We start from the raw sequence: 19916 nt of genomic DNA on the forward strand, positions 1-19916 counted from the left end.
AGACATCATGGATGAATTTACCTGTTTCAAGGTTTTCTAAAATGTCCTTCTCTGTCATATCTATTTCCAAGTGCCTGCAATATGCTCATGTGAGTAGTATGGGTCATCTTATCATAAAATTGTAAAATAAATAGGAGTAACATTTAATCACATCAGTTCTTCCTGCAATACTAAATCTCTGTGCTATAAAGGGTTCTATTCAAATCAAAGTTCAGGAGTTTGTTCTTAACCAAGGATGCTCAAGATGTTCCCAAGGTTTCCAGTACTTCTTTTCTACTCACAAGTGAATTTTACTTGCCTCTGCTTCAATCAAGAAAATGAAGCACAATCTTTAGATTCTTCTAAACCATCCCTGCCAGATCTGGCTTTTTTTTTATTATTTCTAAACATAATATTCTTCTGAAGGCAAATAAAATTTCTTGTCACTGGAGTACATCAAATCACACTAAATAGGTATTTTAATACATTAATTGGGAAGGATTCTCCTGGCCTCCTCCCCTGCTTCTTAAACAGGTCTTAGTTTCTGCACTGCAAACATGTCACCATCTTGTTGGCTGCTATTTTGGACATTGGCTATTTTGCAGTTGTCTACATAAATACAGGAGAAAAAACATAGCCAGAGCCTAAGGATTTGGATCAAAATAATCAATTTTGGAGGTGAGACAGACTCTATTATGGTTATTGTTAATAAGTGTTTGATAGGCAGCTAGAATTTTAAAATGAGACCATAAGAAACTCCACCTCAAGAATTTGGAAAACAGTTTTTGCAGCAAACAATTATGCTACTCTACTAACTGATTTGTTGGCCACAGTCCAAAAAAAGTAGTTTATCTTGGCATCATAATTTTATTTCTAAAGGTGATCATAGGAGCTATAGATGCTGAACTATCAGTTAAATACATGCTTAAAACCCAAACAATATAATATTAAAATATCAAAAAGGTATCATTTTAAGCATAACCTTTGCCAATAGCTACATCTACACTACAGAGATCTTTCAAAAGAAGCTCTTCAGGAAGATCTCTTCAGAAAGAACTTCTTTCGAAAGAGAGCATCCACACGCAAAAAAGGGGATAAAAGGAGTGATCTGCTCTTTCGAAAGAGAGCATCCACACAGCCCCCGCTCTTTCGAAAGAATGGGCTAGGGTTTGAAAAATGAAGACTGTTCTTTTGAAAGAAGGGCCTTGTGGAGCATCTACACACGTTTTCTTTCAAAAGAAGGTTTTGAAAGGGGATGTTCTTCCTGAAATGGGAAAGGACAAGTGATTTCGAAAGGAGCACCACATTCTTTCAATTTACCTTCGAAAGAATGCCTTTTGTGTGTAAACTCTCCATGGGCTCTTTCAAAAGAGCCCCCTTCTTTCAAAAAATATTTCAAAAGAAGTTGCTAGTGTAGATGTAGCCAATGTGACACATACATCAATTAAACTACTCTTCTGTGGGACTTGTGATTTTTTCAGATATTTGCCTTGATCTGATAACACCAAGGGTTTCTGAGGGTGTGTGTGTATAAAATGATACTTTATAACAAACTGGGCCTAGTTCACTCCAAGTGACATTTTAATTTAGTAAGCTGCGCAGGCAGTGGCTGACCACTTTTTATTTTTCTGTTATTTTCCTGGTGAAGCAGATATCAAAACTAACCATACTACATGGTTTCCAAGAATTTTACTTTGCCTGCACTTTCCCCTGTCTGCGCTCCTTCACCCCGCCACCATAGAGCCAGGGTCAGGATCAGGGCCATGGCTCTTGAAGGTGGGGAGGTGGATAGAGGTAAGTGGGGGACGGGCGCAAAGCTCGGTGGTGCTTCCTCCCCACTCCTTGTGGAGGCTGGCTCCCCCTGAACACTATTCTGTGCCTCCTCTGGGGAATATGCTCAATAATTTTCTTGACCTCTGCTTCCATCTTAGAAATGCTTAAGACTACAATTACAAAAAACTACAGCACAAAGCAATCATTCACAGGCTACAAATGTAAGAGAAAAATTCAGATATTCCCAATATCTCTCTACCCACTTAAATATCGGGATAATATGTACTTCCTCTACAGCAGTTCATGTTGCTGCTGAACAAATGATAGGGATAATCTTCCCAGTCACACTTCTCCCCATGATATTCTCTTCATTTGAACTGCATATCAAGTTGACTGTGACATTTACAAGTTTAAGGGGGATATTTGAGCAAAATCCCTAAAACAGGTTGCATGGAAATTGCTTTAAATAAGCTAAGTAATTTAATTTTACATCTTTATTTGCTGTACAATTACTGCAGAATTGCAAGCTTGGCATGAAAGACGCTATGGTGATAGAAATTACTGCCCTTTGAAATCCTTCTAATGTTGACTTTCCCCATTTTAAAGATAGCCTGGTAGCCCTTTTCTCTAACAATGTTTTTATAATCACTTTTGTTCACCCTCTCTTTATCTTTTAATCACTTTTTTATTTATATTGGACCCCTAATTTGTTTTTAAATTTGTATTTTAAGAAGCTGGTGTACAGTGTTGTTGTAATCCATTGATCCAATGATATTAGAGAAACAAGATGAGTCAGGTAGTAATATCTTTTATTGGACAACTTCCGTTGGTGAAAGAGACAAGCTTTTGAGCTTACACATACTTAAAGAAGAGGTCTGTGTAAGCTCAAAAGCTTGTCTCTCTCACCAAATGAATTTGGCCCAATAAAAGTATTACCTCAATAAACTTGTGTGTCTATAGCATTACTTTTTGGTTGTTTAGTGCTGTGGCAGAAGAGAAGCTATAGAAATAAAATTATTTGATTTTTCACTTCCTATTTCTCTTAGATTTTTTTTACTATATATTGATTTTATTAGGATATGACAGTGATGTGACACGAGAGAATGAAATTAATTACACCATCAAAGCCTTATCAACAAACATCAGACCAATGTTTGGAATTAAGCCTCATCTGCAACAAAAGGAACCATCACTAGATGAAAGGTAACTTCTAAATTGGAGTCATATTTAGCTTAAAAACAGAAATATTTTATAAGAAAACATAATTACATTGATGCACTGAGCTAGAAGGGTCCACAGGATCGATTTTTTTCCGGTTTGCTTTTTTTAAATACTTGGAAACTTACATATACAAAAACTACACGATATACATAAAAGTGGAATTTATGGGCTCAAAAATAATGACATATCATCATTAAGTTTCAAAGGGGTAGTTGTGTTAATCTGTAGCTTCACAAATAAATAGTCCTGTAGCACCTTAGAGACTTACAAATTTACTAAGTCATGAGCTTTTGTGGGTAAGACCCACTTTCTTAGACAATCAAAACAAAAAGCAGTCAAGTAGCACTTTAAAGACTAGCAAAATAGTTTATTAGGTGAGCTTTCGTGGGACAAACCCACTGAGGTCTGAAGAAGTGGGTCTGTCCCACGAAAGCTCACCTAATAAACTATTTTGCTAGTCTTTAAAGTGCTACTTGACTGCTTTTTGTTTTGATAGTGTATAGACTAGCACGGCTTACTCTCTGTTTCTTAGACGATATATCTGAGGAAGTGGGTGTTACCCATGAAAGCTCATTACCTAGTAAATTTGTTAGTCTCTAAGGTGCTACAGGATAGCTTGTCATCATTAAGTTTGTCCATGCAAACTTAATTTGAATCCCTTGTCAGAAGTACAAATGCAGTAAGTTCTACAGCATTGTAAGCTAAGTGCTGATCCAGGCCCCCCAGTAAAGTCAACTTAAAGATTCCCATGTCTTCAGTGAGATCAAGGTTTAAAGGTTAGGACCAAAACCTTTTAATTAGGGAAGCTGGAGGAGCAATGGAGGCAGAATTTGTTCCACTTCATGCATTTTCATTTTTTTTATCTCAGATATCTGTTAGAACATTACTGTAATCTGTTGTCTCCAAACATTTTAAAAGATTGTCTTAAAACATATACCAATTTTTGTTTTCTCTGTCATTGTTTTTCCCTTTTTTGCTTCTTGTGAAGGCAAGGAGTAGTAAGGTAAGTTTCTTATCTCTAATAATAATCCAGGATAAAACATTTTATTACAAATTTTTGAAAAATAGAATTGTACATTGACAGAAATGAATGCTTAAAATAAAGTTCAATATGCAACATGCCATTTGTTAAAATGGCAGATTATTACTGGGCAGTGAAGGGATTAAGGGACAATAAAGAACTCTCAGTACATAGTTTTAGTAGCTGGGCTGGACAAGGAGTAGAAGAGCATGGGACTAGGAGGACAAGTATTTCTTCCTCTTCCTGGTTGAAGAACAGTTCTTTTGAGGTTACCTCAGTCCAATAGCTGAAATCATCTCCACGGACTTTTTAATACAAACCCATGTGACCAAGAGAGATGCAACATCCATATTGTGTGATGTACTCTGGCAACCCTCTCAGCAATCTTCTGGAGTCTGCCAAGGATGACGCACGCGAACAGTTTACCAGTGACGCTTAGGAGAGAGATTTCACGGTAGCTGTTGCAGTCGCTTCTGTCTCCTTTGTTCTTATACAACGTTACAATGTTAGCGTCGCGCATATCCTGTGGAACCTCACCCTCTTTCCAGCACAGGCACAGTAGCTCATGTAGGGGTTCCAGGAGTGTGTCCGCAGCACATTTGATTACCTCTGGTGGTATACCATCCTGACCAGGGGCCTTTCCTGCTGCAATGCTGTCGATGGCTCTCTTCAGTTCATCCACGGTCGGTTCTTGATCCAGTTCGTCCATTACTGGTAGGAGCTCGACGGCATCGAGGGCTGCATCAACCACAACGTTCTCGCGTGAGTACAGCTCGGAGTAGTGCTCAACCCAACGTTCCATGTGTTTGGCTTTGTCAGCAATGACTTCACCGGATTTGGATTTCAGGGGTGCCATCTTGTTCTGGGTGGGTCCTAATGCCTTCCTCATACCCTCGTACATTCCTCTGAGATTACCAAAGTCGGCACAGGTCTGGATGCTGCTGCATAGCTAGAGCCAGTGTTGTTGGCACAGCACCTGGCTGTCTGCTGTACTGTTCTTCTGGCCTCTCTAAGCGCTTCCTGGGTACTCTGGCTCAGTGAGCGTTTGTACTCCAGGAGTGCAGCGCGCTTCTTTTCAATGACTGGAATCATCTCATCGGAGTTAGCTTCGAACCAGTTGTTCGTGTTTCTAGCTCTTCTTCCAAACACCAACAAGGCCGTGTTGTAAACTGTATCCCTCAGATGTTGCCATTTGGATGTCGCATCGGCACCCCCAGGGCCGCTGCGCAGATTTTCCTGGAGGGTCTCTCTGAACTTTTCAGCTTTCTCCGAGTTCGCCGTCTTTCTGGCGTCAATGTGGGGCCTTCCAGCAGGTTTAGAGTGGTACAGCTTCTTGGGTCTCAGCTTGAGCCTGGAGCAAACTAGCGAGTGATCTGTATCACAGTCAGCACTATGATAGCTGCATGTCAGAAGGATGTTTTTGAGGTTATTACACCTAGTGATGACCACATCTAGTTGATGCCAGTGCTTCGAGCATGGGTGTCTCCACGACACTCTGTGCTGTGGCTTCGTTTGGAATAAGGTGTTTGTGATGCACAGATTGTGGTACGAGCACAGTTCAAGGAGATGCTGTCCATTGTCATCAAGGACTGTCACTGTCGTGTGGGTCTTCATAGTCACAATAGACGCTGTAAATGAAGTCCTCAATTGAAACTTTAAAGGGCGCGATCCATAGTCTATGCAGACTGAAGGATGCCTACTACTACTACTACTCTGGCAACATGCCATCCATGTCTGCCTCCTCTCAACCTTTGAGGGAAACTGGGATCCATGCTGCACATCAGGAGGTTGAACTCCTAGCATGGCTGTCTGGCCCCCACTTGCAAGTGACAGTATTGCACTCCCACTGCTAAGAGGTCCTCTGCAATGTTGAAGCAGAGCACTGCATCGTTTTAGTACACCATTCATGTGAACACTGTGTTTTGTTTTTGTTGCTGAATATTCTTATAAAAAGAAAGCAAATGTTTCTATCTGAACTCCAGAACATGTGAGGAAGAAAGCAGACCAAACCTGCTCATGGCTGTGATAGTACTCAGTAAATAAATAGTATACATCCCAATTGAGAGATTTGCAATTCAGTCTTTTTACAAAGTGAATTAATGAAGATTGTTCCTTTAATATTCACATTTGTTCACTTACACTGCAGTTGAGAATACTATATACATCAAACGGCTGGAGGTCTGTGATGTTCTGTGGCATGAGTAAACAGGATACAGCTGCCTAAGTATTACAAAAGAAAAAGTTAAAAATGTCATCTGTAAAATATTTTTTCTTTTACACCATTTTCAATTAAGTATACGCAACAGGCCAGTGAGATGTACTGATGTAAAGTTGTGTTTCTGAGTGGAGGATATCCCCCATTTAATATATATGTATTTTAAACTTTGGTGTAAACAAGACTTTGTATTTTAGAAGTTATAGGCATTTTAATATATTGTCCTGCAATATTAATTTTACAAGGATGAGAGAAATGAATATTACCAGATAATGGAGATATAAGATTATCTATATCTGTGATATAGGTATCATGACTTCAAGTGTACTGCTCAAGATGTCTGTGATGGTGACTATGCCTGAGTTTTCTCTGTGGTCTTATAATTTTTGCTATGTTCGGCTTCTTATATTTGGTGGAGAAGAGAACAGTAATATAATTTTGCATTACCTTCATAATTCATAATGTTTGGGCCTAACAGTTTTATTTAGGGTGACCATCTGTCCCATATTGGGCGGTACGGGTCCTGTAGTTGAGACACCAAAATGGCGTCCCAACTTATTTTTTTAAAGGAATTCATTGTCCCGTATTTGCCCCCCCCACTCCAGACTTCACTTCCTTGAGCCTCGAGGAAGCAGGGGGATCATGGGCAGCTGCCGCTTCTCCAGGATTCCAGGGGATTGTTGGCAGCTGCTGCTACCCTGGGGCTCCTGGGGAGCAGCACCAGGGGCTGCTGCTTCCTGGGGATCCCGGGGAGGGCCAGCAGCTGCTACTTTCCCGGGGGTCCCTGGCGAGTGCTGGCAGCTGCTGCTTCCTTCCTGGATTCCTGGAGCTTGGAGGAGCCACCCCTCCCTCCCATATTTCCCTATCCCATTTTTGGGACAGGGAGATATGGTCGCCCTAGTTTTATTTCACTTTTGCAGAACAGTTTCTCTTCTTTCTCCTGCAGGACAAATAGGGTTTTTGCAGCACTGGGATGACTTTTCTTCTGCTTCTAGTAAACATGTAATATTAAAAGGAAGATGATTCTACAGATGTTTTTAAAGCTTTAGATATTTGGCACTGTTTCTTTGCCTATAGTTCTAGGGAACAAAAGGACAAAAACTGGAAATTAAATGGGATAAAGATGTATGAAAAGGGTGGCTAGCCACATGCCATGGTCCAACCTCAGGCATAATTGCTTGCACTTATTCTGTTGTTGCCTGATCTTTAAATTGTGGATAATTCTATAAATTACAGTAGGGTCTGAACATTTGTGAATTTAAGGTTAGCAAATTCAATTATACACAAGCGGCTGCTTCCCTGGAGCTCTGGGGCAGGGAGTACTGGCAGCCGCCACTTCCCCCGGGGCTCCGGGCAGGAGCGCTGGCTGCCGCTTCCTGGGGCCCTGTGGGTGAGGAGTGCCCCAGCAGCCTCCACTTCCTGGGGCCTCGGGGCAGGGAGCACTCTGGCAGCCGCCACTTCCCAGGGCCTGGAACGCCAGCAGCTGCCACCTCACCAGGGATCTGGGCAGGAGCCCCAGCAGCCAGGCTCCAAACGGGGAGTGGCTGCCGTATTCACAAAATTCAACATTTGTGATGGTTCTCAACATGGAACCCTCACAAATGTTGAGACCCTGCTGTACTTAACAAATTTCCAGTTACTGCCTATAGTGTTGAGAGGTCCTTTGTCCCAGGATGATGCTCAGTATTTAAATTATTCTATGACTGGGAGCCCTGATGTGCAGTTACAACACTCAAACTCTAGGAACTCTTGTGAATTTACAAATATAGTGTTTCAATACATACACCCCAACTTCACAAGATAGATAGGTAATGTATACCTATATTTCCATATATTGTCACCAGTCCTTCTGGAATAACCTGAAATGTTATTGTCACCTTCCTCATCACCATAATCATCTATGGCCATCATTCTGATCCACTCCTCACAAGGACTACATCTCCTTCTCCTACTGCTTCTAGCCTGGGATGCTACTTTTATGCTGTATTACACTGACATTGTTATATTTGATACATATTCAGTAGGGGATGTTTCCTTTTCTCCTTATTTGTATTGCCTTACCTTAACACTGGTGAAGTCACTCTTTCCTATAGGTCAGTATATCACTGATCTGAATTTATTATCATATGAGTCAATTTATTACCATGGCCTTTGCAATAATGTATCATATTTGTTAATTCTGTCCTACGTAGTTATTCAGTCTGGTTTTAACTGGTTATTTAGACTTTTTCCAAGTAATGATGTACCTGCTAAGTTTGAGAGTATTCTTGAAAGACTCTATGCATGTGCGCGCGCGCACACACACACACACACAGGTTAACTTTGCTGTCTAGCTGAAAGGTGCCGGGCATGAGTATGCTAGCTTTGCCTTAACTCAACGTACAGGATAGGGCCTGTAAGTTCCTCATGTTACAGCCAAGCTACTTTTATATAAATCTGTTTTAACCTAGTATAATAACCATGTAACCAAAACCATAAGGAAATAATAAATCTATGAGAAAACACACAGGCAGGCAAAGGTAACCAAGCAGGTCAGCACAGTCAGCTACACTGTATAATTCCCATTGCAAAAGACCAAGACAGACACAAAGTGGACTGGTCTAGTGGAACACCAGCTATATATGACTTGTCTAGAAAAACTGGAAAGTGCAGCTAATTGGAGCAGCATTAACTCATGCTGTCAATTGTATGAACCCCGAAAGAAGACTTACTAGCCACTTATAACAGGAGGGGCAATAATGGCAATACAGCAACTGTTCCATCTGTTCTTTTGTTCTGGGCATGACATGGAAAAGTGTAGAGCTAAGAGCCACAACTGTATATAGCTGGAAATCTTTGGGGTCTTTGCTGTTGAGTCCTGTTTGTCTTTGATGCAAATAACTTGGGTACTACTCCTTACCTGCCCCACAATGCTACTTATGCAATAGCATGACAAGTAAATATGTTGTTTTGGTTTTCCAAGAACTGATAAACTTATGAGGTATTACCTTACCACACAGTTTTACGTAAGGAAATCATGTAACTCTTCATTTTCACTGGAAAATCCTTACTTGGACATGGTAGTTGCCCAAACAGGCATTTCCAATGATAATACCATTTTGAAACATGCAACAATGGAAGTGGAGACTTCCTGTTTCCTGATCTTGAGTTCAAAGTACCAAATTCCCTATTACTTGAATAATGATATCTGATAAAAACAATCATAAACTTGGGTAAAATTAATTTATATGTTATCATCCTAAAAAGTCAGAGAATTTGACATAATTAGATTATTTGGTCTAACTGAAAGTTGATGGAAATTTTGAGATCTCTGACTATCTACCTACAGTACTCTGAAGGTTGATATTAAAAATAGAAATAAACCAAAGCCTTAGATTTCTGAGCTGAACATTTTTACAGAATGTGTGGATGTTAGAATTTAGGGTTTTGGTTCAGCCTATATAGAGTTAGAGGTCATTAGCGAAGGGTGAATACAGATCTGAATTTCTAATTAATTTTAGAAGAAATTAGATGCGGGGTTTTGATTTAGATCCATTTCTAATCAAGTCATGTTATTCTCTTGTGAAACAGAGCTTTTTGATGTAGCTATGATTTATAGTTGGCATCTGTATGCTAACTATATCTGGGTTTTGATATTTAAAATGATAAAATTTAGAATGTATTGTTTTGATTTTTATTTAGAATCATATTTATTTAGTTAGTTAGAGGATAAGCCATGAGAGAAGCTGCAGACTCAAACACTGCCCATAGATCCTCACCGCTGCTGCTAACCACTGTCTCTTGAGACGAAAAGAGGCTATAGATTTATTTAGAATGGTAAAATGCCATGGACTGTAAGGCAACATTGCATGTGGCATTTGAATAAGTCATGTCTTCTAAGTTTTGTGCATCATTTGCCTGCTTTTTCTATATGGCATTTTTTTATATTCAATGGATCATAGAAGATTGGAAAACCATTTTTAATGAGAAGGCTTTTCTAAATGTTTCTCTCTTCATATTTATTGTTGGTCTTTTGTAATATTTGATTAAACACGTTATCATGAGAACGAAAATTTGGGATTTTAGGAAAGTTATAGAACAGCTCTACATAAGAATGGAAGTATGAAATCAAGGGAGAATTGCCCAGTTTGTATAATTTGGAGTATACACAAATCATAATGGTTAAAATGTTATAAAAACAGTATTATTTTCTTGAAGGTTAATGGCAAGAATTTCAAAAGTGATCAGTGATTTTGGGTGTCTTCGCTTTTGGATGGCCAAACTGAAATCCCTTTAAGAGGTCTGATTTTCAGAAAGTATTGAGCATCATATCCATCTTTGAAAATGTGGCCCCTTTAAGATACCTCAGTGTCATTTTATAGTTCTTTGAAGTGACTCTTTAAGAATGTCTTTCTTTCCATTATTGTTTCTCAGTTTACCAATAAAAAGATACCAGACAACCCTTATGATTCAACGTGAAATATGTAAGACAGATAGGTGTTTTTCCTGAGTCATGTGTTGTCCCCAGTAACAAATATTTTTCTGCAAAGTAGCCTACTATTGAAGTAATTACCTGACCCCACTGAGAACTGTGAATCTTCCAGAAAAGTAATGGCTGCTAGGATCATATGAACACTCCCTCATTGCTCAGCATATTAGGAATGGTCATCCTCAATAGCTTCAGTTCCTTCCTTTCCAAGTCTTGATGCTGGGACCAGTTCTGAGTTTGGTCAGATGATGAGGTCAGCACTATTGTCTGATGGTGTGGTATCCTTAATGCCAGGGATTTAGATGATCTCTCCTTTCAGCCATGAACTATGTGCTTCTATTTGTATGAGTTCCTCACTGTCAAGAATCTATCTTAGCACTTCAGAAGTCTTTAGCTAAGATATCCTCTGTCAGTTCTTAATTTACTTCCCAAATGCTGGGCCCTACATTTAGCAAAGTGTGTTTACTCTCCTCTGCTCTCAAACAAAAAGGCAGATAGAAGCTAATCTCAGATGGGAGCTCCACCAGGGAACTTCGGGATCTTTCCTTTATCTGGATATGCTGGATTGAATTGTCATCTTATTTGAATGTTACTGGTTTGAAGAGAGAGGATGTGACTGTGCATTTCCCAGCTTATGGCTGTGCCTCTTGCTTAACCAAAGAACAAGATCTCAGACTGGCACAGTGAGAGAAGGCCCATACGTAGCCACTCTTGTGATTTTGATTTTCTGTTTTATACCTCCCTAAGAATACACATAACTTCTTAAAATATAGGCCTTTACAGGCAAGCCTGAATACCATAGTCTAACACTACCTCTACACATCTTAAAATGAGCTGGCAGGCTGTCTCAGCAGATCTCAGACTGAAATGTTCACATTGTAAAGAAAGAGTGCAAAAACAAGTATCACAGATATTCTGAGAGCCAGAGCCTTGCTGACTGACCTGGTGATTAAGTTCAGAGGAGTGGGAAAATGGAAATTAGTTTAATAGATTTTTTTAAACTTTAGATTATTTTCCTTTGGCAGGTTAATAACCCTGTGTGCTTTGCTATGCTTTGTGCTTCCTGTTCATTTAAGAAATACTAAATTACTCCTCCTTCCTCTGAAAGGAATGATAACTGAGCTAGCATCTTTGCGAACAGCTTAAATGTTCTTGTAACAAAAGCAGGTTAGAGGAGAAAGATTATAGCTGCTATCCAGAGTGAAAAATGTGCATATTCACAATGCAGTTACTGAACAATAACCAGAGCAAACCCAAGCACTATGATTACTAATGATAAAGACTGTTAACTTCTCAGAGTACAGGAATATGATTGTAAGATTTTTCTCAATATTGAATACTGTAAACCCTCGATTTTACAGACCCTGATTTGGCGGACTTTGGGAACAATGGATGTCCGCCAGCCCCCCACATTGTTCCTGAAGTTCGCTTAATCAGTGCCCATAAAATCCTAAATCCCATCTCCCACTCTCCCTAAAAAAGAAACGTGGCTTACTGGAGCATCTGCTTCCAGCTGCCAAACCCTCCACGATGGCCTGGACTGATGCTGGAGCTAGCGTGTGCTCCTCCCACCAGAGATGGGGCGCATGTGTGAGCAGACCACTCTCCTGGTGGGAGGAGTGGATGGCAGCTCCAGCGGTGGCTTTGCAGCGAACAGCTTCAGCTTCACAGTGGTGGGGGGTCACTGCTTTGGCTGCGTGGAGGGTTCCTCCAGCAGCAGCAGTTCCAGTGACTCAGAGGCTTGCTTTTTGGGGGTGGGGGCCCGGGGAAGGATTGGGGCTGGGGAAGCCTGCTGGGGGGACAGTAAACCCTCATATTTAATGGACTTTTGGGTTTAATGGACACCCGTTCCTCCCCATTAGTCCATTAAATCGAGAGTTTACTGTACATGAAATAGAGCTAGCTCTGCAACAAATCAGCATGATAAGCATAACTAGGAAACATTACTCTACAGCTTAGCATTAACTGTACCACATGCCTGCAGTTTGGTGAGCAGAGATAATTGTAGTATAATCTGATATATATCTGTATGTAAATTTGTATAATTATTGCATCTGCTTTTGCTAATAAATTAAATATGTCCATATTTTTCTCCTTATTTAAAGAAGTCACCATTGTCAAATCATTTTAGATTGAATGAATCAGATGCTGTACTTATCAATTGTTAAATGCTTGTCATACTTCACATGTTCTCACTTTTCTGTACAGCCACATACACAAACTTTTCTGCTTCTTGATTATTATATTAAGAGTTACTCTTATTAGGATCACATTCACCTTCCACTGCTAGTGCAGAATTTTAATTTAAGGCAATGGTAGTTTTGTGTGCAGAAATGAGTGGTTGTGTATGACCCATGAAGAGATGAATAAAACCCTTATAATAAATACATCTTTTCATCTGCTCTTTTAAAAAAGCACTTTTAAAAAGTTAATTTTCTTTCTTCTCTTTAAATATTTTGCTGAGACCAAATATTCAGCCAAACTTGAATAAGTAATCATTCTCTCTTTCTTATCTGCTGCTGAAAAGAGGTTCCAGGTAATGCTTTTATTTGCTAAGCTGTTTATTCCATGTTTTACCATCAGCACTCATTACCATTACAAATCCATGTATTATTTTGGATTCTCATAGGATGCTGTAATTTACCTAACAACCTTCAAAATACCTCTATACTGCTTATCAGTTCTTCAATTACAAACATAACATCAGCTACACTCATCCCTTGTTAAACGAGTACTTTACTTGTGAGTACTCACTTAAATGAGGGACACATATACACAAGCTTTGTCCACTAGGTGAGTGAACTCCCCCTGGCTAATACAAACCTTACCCCTTCCCCAGAGCTCCAACTCACCACAGCCTGAACCCCTGCCAGCCCCGCGGACCCAAACCGCCACGGTATGAACCCTCCACCGGCCCTGTACACCGAAACCACTACAGCCAGACACCCCCATCAGCCCTGCACACCCAACCGCCGCAGCCTGATCCCCCCCGCCGGCCCCGCAGCCCCAATCTGCTGTAGTCCGGACCCCCTGCTAGCCTCACAGACCCAAACCGCTTCAGCCTGACCCCCTCCCCCATCAGCTCTGCAACCCCCAACCCACTGCAGCCTGACCCTCCTGTCGGCTCTGCAGCCCCAACCTGCCACAGGCTGGCCCTCCCGCCAGCCCCACAGCCCCAACCCGCCATAGTCTGAACCCCCCCGCCAGCCCCATACAACCAAACCGCCGCAGCCTAACCCCCCCACTGGCCCCACAGACCCAACCCACCACAGCCTGACACCGCTGCCAGAGCCAGACACCCAAACTGCCACAGCCTGAACCCACCGCCGGCCCCCACACGCTGCAGCCTTAACGCCCCCTGTCCGCCCCACAGACCCAACCCGCCACCAGGTTTTAACCCTCCCTTCCGCTTATGGCCCCAAACTTCCCTCAGCCTTTAATCGTCCCCAACTCCCCCCTGCCCTCCACAATCCAAGGTTCACTTACCTTTCAAAAGCAGTGCCACATGCTGCCACTCCTTTGCTGAGTTACAAGCACTTGGAATGAATCAGAGACTTTTATGTGTATTTTAATTGGAATTTAGTGTCCCTCTTACAAGTTTTTGTCTACAAGCAAAAAGTTGGGAACCAATTGTGCTTGTATAGTGAGGGATGAGTGTATAGTTCTATTACATACATTTTGCATTGTATTTAGGGATGTATTTACCAGTGAAATTGGCCATAAGTTCAGTAAATTTGAGAACATTTTATAAATGCTAAATTAGTGTGAAATAAAAGTTTAATTAGTAGAGGAGGTAGGAGGGAACTTCAGTCCAGTTAATGCACAACTATTTATGTTATAAAAACCAAAACACTACAACTTGCAGTTCTATAACATTTTATGGCAGTCTCAGAATCGAGATCAAGGAAAAAATGGTCATAGAAACTGAATTTGCTATGTCATCTAGCCTTTATAAGCAATGCCACGATAGACACTGAATCCACTGGTTAAAAATTATTAAAATAAAAATTTGAATATTGAGTAACAGTTCTGTACATGTGCACACCAAATTGCATTTATGTCATGCATAAAGTCTGGCTTAGTACAAGTGCCCAGTTAGACTGATTATTACCAGCAGGTAAAATTTTCAAAAGTGCCAGAGGTTTTGAAAATTCTAGACAGATTAAATGTAAAGTAACAAATTTCTTTCAGTCTCTTCAGATTAATAAAATATTTGGAGCTTATTTTTCCCTGGGTGAAGCTCAACCTGTACTGAGGGCCAGCACTAGGGTTGCCAGATTTTGGGAAAATTTAGGCAGGCCAGGCAGCCCCAGCCATGGGATCCCTGGCCAGGGGTGGGGGAAACCCTACAGTCCTGCAGAAGGGAGTCAGCTGGGGTGCCAAGCCCTTATGGCATCCCCAGCTGCAGGATCCCTGACTGTATGGGGAATGTCCATGACAAGTCCCATGTCCAACCTCTATGCAAAAATGCCCCGCAGGATGTTTTTGTATGAATGCAGGATGCTGGACTTTTCATGGAAATTTGGGACTGTCTGGCAACCCTAGCCAGCACAGGGCCTATGTACCACTGAAGGTCTTCAACATAGGCAGTAGATATGCCAAGTGATATGTTTTAGCATAAGGGGGTGAATTTCTTCATCTGTCATGCAGCTATGCTTCACTCTGAAAAATGTGAATGTCTACATTTTAACACAGAAATAAAGATATCACAGTTGGCATTTCAGCCTAGTTTACCACTGAATTCAAAGCTAAAAGATTAGTTGACATCTTATACTTGTAGAAAAAGTTATGGAAGGACATCAGAAGAGACCATATTTTGATGTGCTAATCACTAAAATGAAATCTAGGGAGACACTAATTGTAAACTAACCCTTTAAAAGCTTCCCATGACTCTTTCTTTTTTGTACATACTGTTTTTGAGCATGTAGCTATATTCTTCATGCAAAATCACGTCCGCTGTATTGCATGTGTAAAATAGTGACTCCTCTGCTTACCAAATGAAAAATCAGCATGTAAAAACTGAGATTTTTTTCCGATTTCCATTCTTAGGGCAGTGTTTTGAAAATGTACTCCTATGTTCTGTACCATGCCTGATATGTGTCTGCTTATGAATGCTGAGATTATTACCCTGATGAAACATATGAATGAAAAACACATGAAACGCTTTGACTTTCATCTTTTGCTCAATTTTCACTGTTGTGAAATAATATAATGTTTTTAGAGGGGATTTTTAAGATTGGTTATTTTGTGATACTTTATACTACATTATAGGAGCATACAAATTTAAATAGTCCAAGTCAGTTGTTTGGCTGAAGACTTACACGTTGTACTTAAATACTTGATGGTCTTTTCAAATGGTTTTATAATTGAAAACTGTCATACATTTCTCTCTTCTCCCATTCTACAACAGTGGATTAAGGGACAGACAACATTATGTGGTGCCGCCTACTGGAAAGAGGCAGAAAGCTTGAACACCCCACACAAAGCTATATAAGTTTGAGCCAGTACTTTATTCCTTTTTTTTTCCTCTATATTGGGAAACAGGGAGGCTCCATTGCTCCTGCCCTCTCCTTTCTTTTGCCCTTTTCTTCTCATTCTCTCTTTCTTTGTCTTTCAGGGAAACAAAAGAAGAAGGGAGGCAAGGAAGGGAAAGAAACTTGAATGTTCTGCTTCAAATCCATGGGAGGGAGGAAGCCAGGGCACCAGGCTCTGTACCTGATCACTCTCATGGGGATGGGATGGTCTTGGGGTTGGCCATTCCACCAGACATTGTAAATAGTAGTTTTAGAGGGCCAGAGGGCACAGAATTTCCATCCTCAGTCTCTAAAAAGGTTCCCTTGATCAAGGCACCCATACCACAGACATGCTACCTACCTGGCATCAGCCCTCTGCCTCAACTTGCAACTCTGCTCCACAGCTTATCCTGTACCTGAGGTCTTCAAGCCAATCCCTCTTCTGGTAAGTCCTGCTTTGGCAGGTATTTCTTCTGCCTCTCCTTCATTGTTGAACCTTCCTATACCTGTTCTTTTCCCTGTGCTTCTCAGCCTCAGGATTTTGCTCCTTAATCTACCACCCCTGCAGGAATTTCTGCTGCTCTAATTTCAGCTAAATTAGCCCTCCCTCCTTGGAGCCATTCTCTGTCTGCCTGGCACTTCCTCAGCCCAGATGGTTCTAACACCTCCTTTATTCCCTGTACAAACTGCATAATTCTCTCCCCTCAAGGATCTGACATGAGGGGGCCTGCTCATTCTCCACACTGGAGACCAACTTCTCTAGGTGCCTTCATCTGCATTGAGTTATTCTCTTTGGCAACATGTTCAGCTGTTTATCAGCTGTCCAGTTCAGGTTCTCCAGTGTTCTTGTGGAGCTAGCCCTGAGGCTTCTCCAACTGTCCTGGTCCTAGTGAGCCACACATTGGCAGATTTATATTGTCTGTATTCTCCTTTAGTTAAAGCCTTGGTAAAAAACTGTGCTGGCTGCAAGTTCCAGGTTATTCCCTATACTGATAAGTATTGACCTGGTGACTTGGGGGCTTCCAGACCATGGGTTTTGTATCACAGCACTCAGAAATTCAAGTCCCAGTTCATGCTCTTTCAACATAAGAGTGAAACTGACCATTTGTGGTATGTGGGTCTTTCAGTTGAGAGGTACAATCAAGATCCTGGCTGCTTACAAAAAGTGTTTACACACCCTTTCTTCAGACTCCCTCTCAACCTTCTTTCAACTCTGTATTCTCTGCTTTCCCTTGCCAAGCTGTACATGCAGAAACCAAAACATTGTCTTTCAATCTTTGGAGTTTATCTCCTCTCCCTTGTTCCCCAGTAGCAGGTTTTCCTTCCGTTTTTCTGCTGTTCCCCAGAGAGTTATGAAGTTCAGTTTTAATAGAAGCTTGTTTTTTCTTTCAGTTTCTGGCTGGGATTCATCTCTTTTCTCTCACTGATTTTCTTTCAATGCATATTTGTTCTCACAGGTACTCTGAATGGCCTTGCTGTCATATTATTCCTCCTAGTTTTTGTGCCTGTGGTCTTCCTTATTGTACCACAAATCTAACCCTTATCTATTGCCTTTCAGTCTCTCGTAATAATGTGTTGCGGAGCCCCAGAGAGAACAGACTGTACAGCCACACTGTCATAATGGCTCCCTTCTGCACAGACAGTCCTGTAGGACTGCCTGTCCCTGCTCTTTCTATTACTAAATTGTCTCCAGCTTAGAAGTACCATGATCCTTCTGCACACTGCTTATCACATCTTGTCATGAGAAATATAATCCTGAGGTATGATCTTACAGAGTTACTACTGCACAGAAGGAAAAGATAGATCTGCTCCTTGCTCAGAATCCTCAAAATACTTCATTTCTAGGTTACTTTTGATGTGAAAGAATGTGACATCTGTATCTTGTGAGAATAGTTGAATTTGTGCATCAGTAATGAGGTTCCCTTTTTTATACATCTTGTTGGCTGTGTCTACACTAGCCAAAAACTTCAAAATGGCCATGCAAATTGGCCATTTTGAAGTTTACTAATGAAGCACTGAAATACATATTCACCGCCTCATTAGCATGCGGGCGGCCGCAGCACTTCGAAATTGACGCGGCACACCACTGCGCAGCCTGTCCAGACGGGCCTCCTTTTAGAAAGGACCCCACCTACTTCGAAGTCCCCTTATTCCCATCTGCTCATGGGAATAAGGGGACTTCAAAATAGGCGGGGTCCTTTCGAAAAGGAGCCCCATCTGGACGAGCCACACGGCGACGAGCCGCGTCAATTTCGAAGTGCTGCAGCTGCCTGCATGCTAATGAGGCACTGAATATGTATTTCAGCTCTTCATTAGTAAACTTCGAAATGGCCATTTGCATGGCCATTTTGAAGTTTTTGGCTAGTGTAGACGTAGACGTTGTTCCTAAGTTTTCCTCTTTACTATTATGTTAAACAAGTATATAGCATTCTGCAGCTGCCTGGTTTTATCTGTAGCATATCCTTTTGTAGCCATGGGGAAGTTCATATAATAACACTACTTTGTGTTTCCATTAAATGTGGGAGATTAATGCACTGAAAGATAATATGACTCCAGAATCTCTTTTGTAAAAGAGCTCCCTGTCCTTTCAGAGGAATCTGCCTGGAGGGCAAAAAAGGGCCTAGTTTGATAATATAGGGATATCTTGTGTCTTACTGTCCAGGGTCTTTGGGATTTTTTCTATTGGTAATTAAGTAAGGACTCAAACTGTTGATTAATCCTGTGGTCCTTCAGTAAAAGTTTCCCCCGTCTTGCAAGTTCTAATTTGGACTTTAGGGCAGACCTCATTTCTTTCATTTCTTTAAAATGGTGTTCTTTACTGTAGTGATCTGAGCTAGGTGTACAAATTGACCTTTCTTTTGTATTTGTCTTTTCTTATGAGGGAGATTTTTTTTTCAGCCTTCCTTTGTTCCCAGTTTGTTCCTAGGATGAACACTGAATTCCCTCTAGACAAAAGCAAGCAGTTTTTTTTCTCTTGCTCCCTCCAAATCCAGTATTGCACCCCAGCTTCTATGACAAGAAGTTTCACTTGTTGAACATTTCATTTTTTTCCTCTCATTCTCTTGAGTCTAGAAAGTCAACACAATTGTTAACTCTGTTCTGAGGTTGCAACAAGGACTGCATCTGAAGATGCTTTTGTTAGGTAGTTTCAAACCTGCATTCTCATAGAGTATGCCCCGATTGGAAACCTTGTCTTGAATTAGTCAGATGACATTTGCAACAGAAGTCTTCACTATTTGGTAAGTGATAGATGAAGCAGTTGTTTCCCAAGTGTATGATGTGGCAAGATGGTGTGTCTCATTATTCATTTTTTATGTTACTATAAGCTAGGCCTCTTCGCTTCTCAGGTAGTCCTTTTGGACAAAGGGTCCTGCTAGGAGAACAGTATGGTAGCCCTGCTTCCTGGGTTTATCGTTTGCTACATCTTTGTCATTCTATCCACTGTTTTAGGATTGGAGAAGATAGGCATATGACAACAGAAAATCACTCAATAGTAATTCTGTTTATTAGAGTCAGGTGTTCTCTCTCCCTACATCTCTCCATTCTCTGCTCTGGTGCTCATTTATCATCTCTGTCACTGGTTTGTATGCTGTGTCCTTTTCTATGGCTATAGCAGTTACTTTAACTAGAAGGAACATTTTCTGGCTAAAGCTGTGTAGTCAGGTATGGGGTTTCAAAATTCTTTGCATCCCTGCTTCCAGTAGGTGACAGCATAATGCGTCTGTC

General features: G+C 41.0%; 1 protein-coding gene across 3 annotated transcripts in view; it reads left to right on the top strand.

Moving 5' to 3' along the window:
* Window positions 1-19916, top strand: part of EML5 (EMAP like 5) — a 270650-nt gene that overhangs the window by 179238 nt on the left and 71496 nt on the right. Inside the window, exons 27-29 of one of the 3 annotated variants that reach the window (XM_074998770.1) lie at window positions 2829-2955; window positions 3962-3976; window positions 13205-13213. In XM_074998770.1, coding sequence (XP_074854871.1) covers window positions 2829-2955; window positions 3962-3976; window positions 13205-13213 — 151 coding nt within the window. The remainder of the gene's footprint in view (window positions 1-2828; window positions 2956-3961; window positions 3977-13204; window positions 13214-19916) is intronic. The other 2 variants (XM_074998769.1, XM_074998768.1) reach the window with 2 other exon arrangements.

This window comes from Carettochelys insculpta, chromosome 6, assembly GCF_033958435.1.
Source record: "Carettochelys insculpta isolate YL-2023 chromosome 6, ASM3395843v1, whole genome shotgun sequence".
Lineage (NCBI taxonomy): Eukaryota > Metazoa > Chordata > Testudines > Carettochelyidae > Carettochelys > Carettochelys insculpta.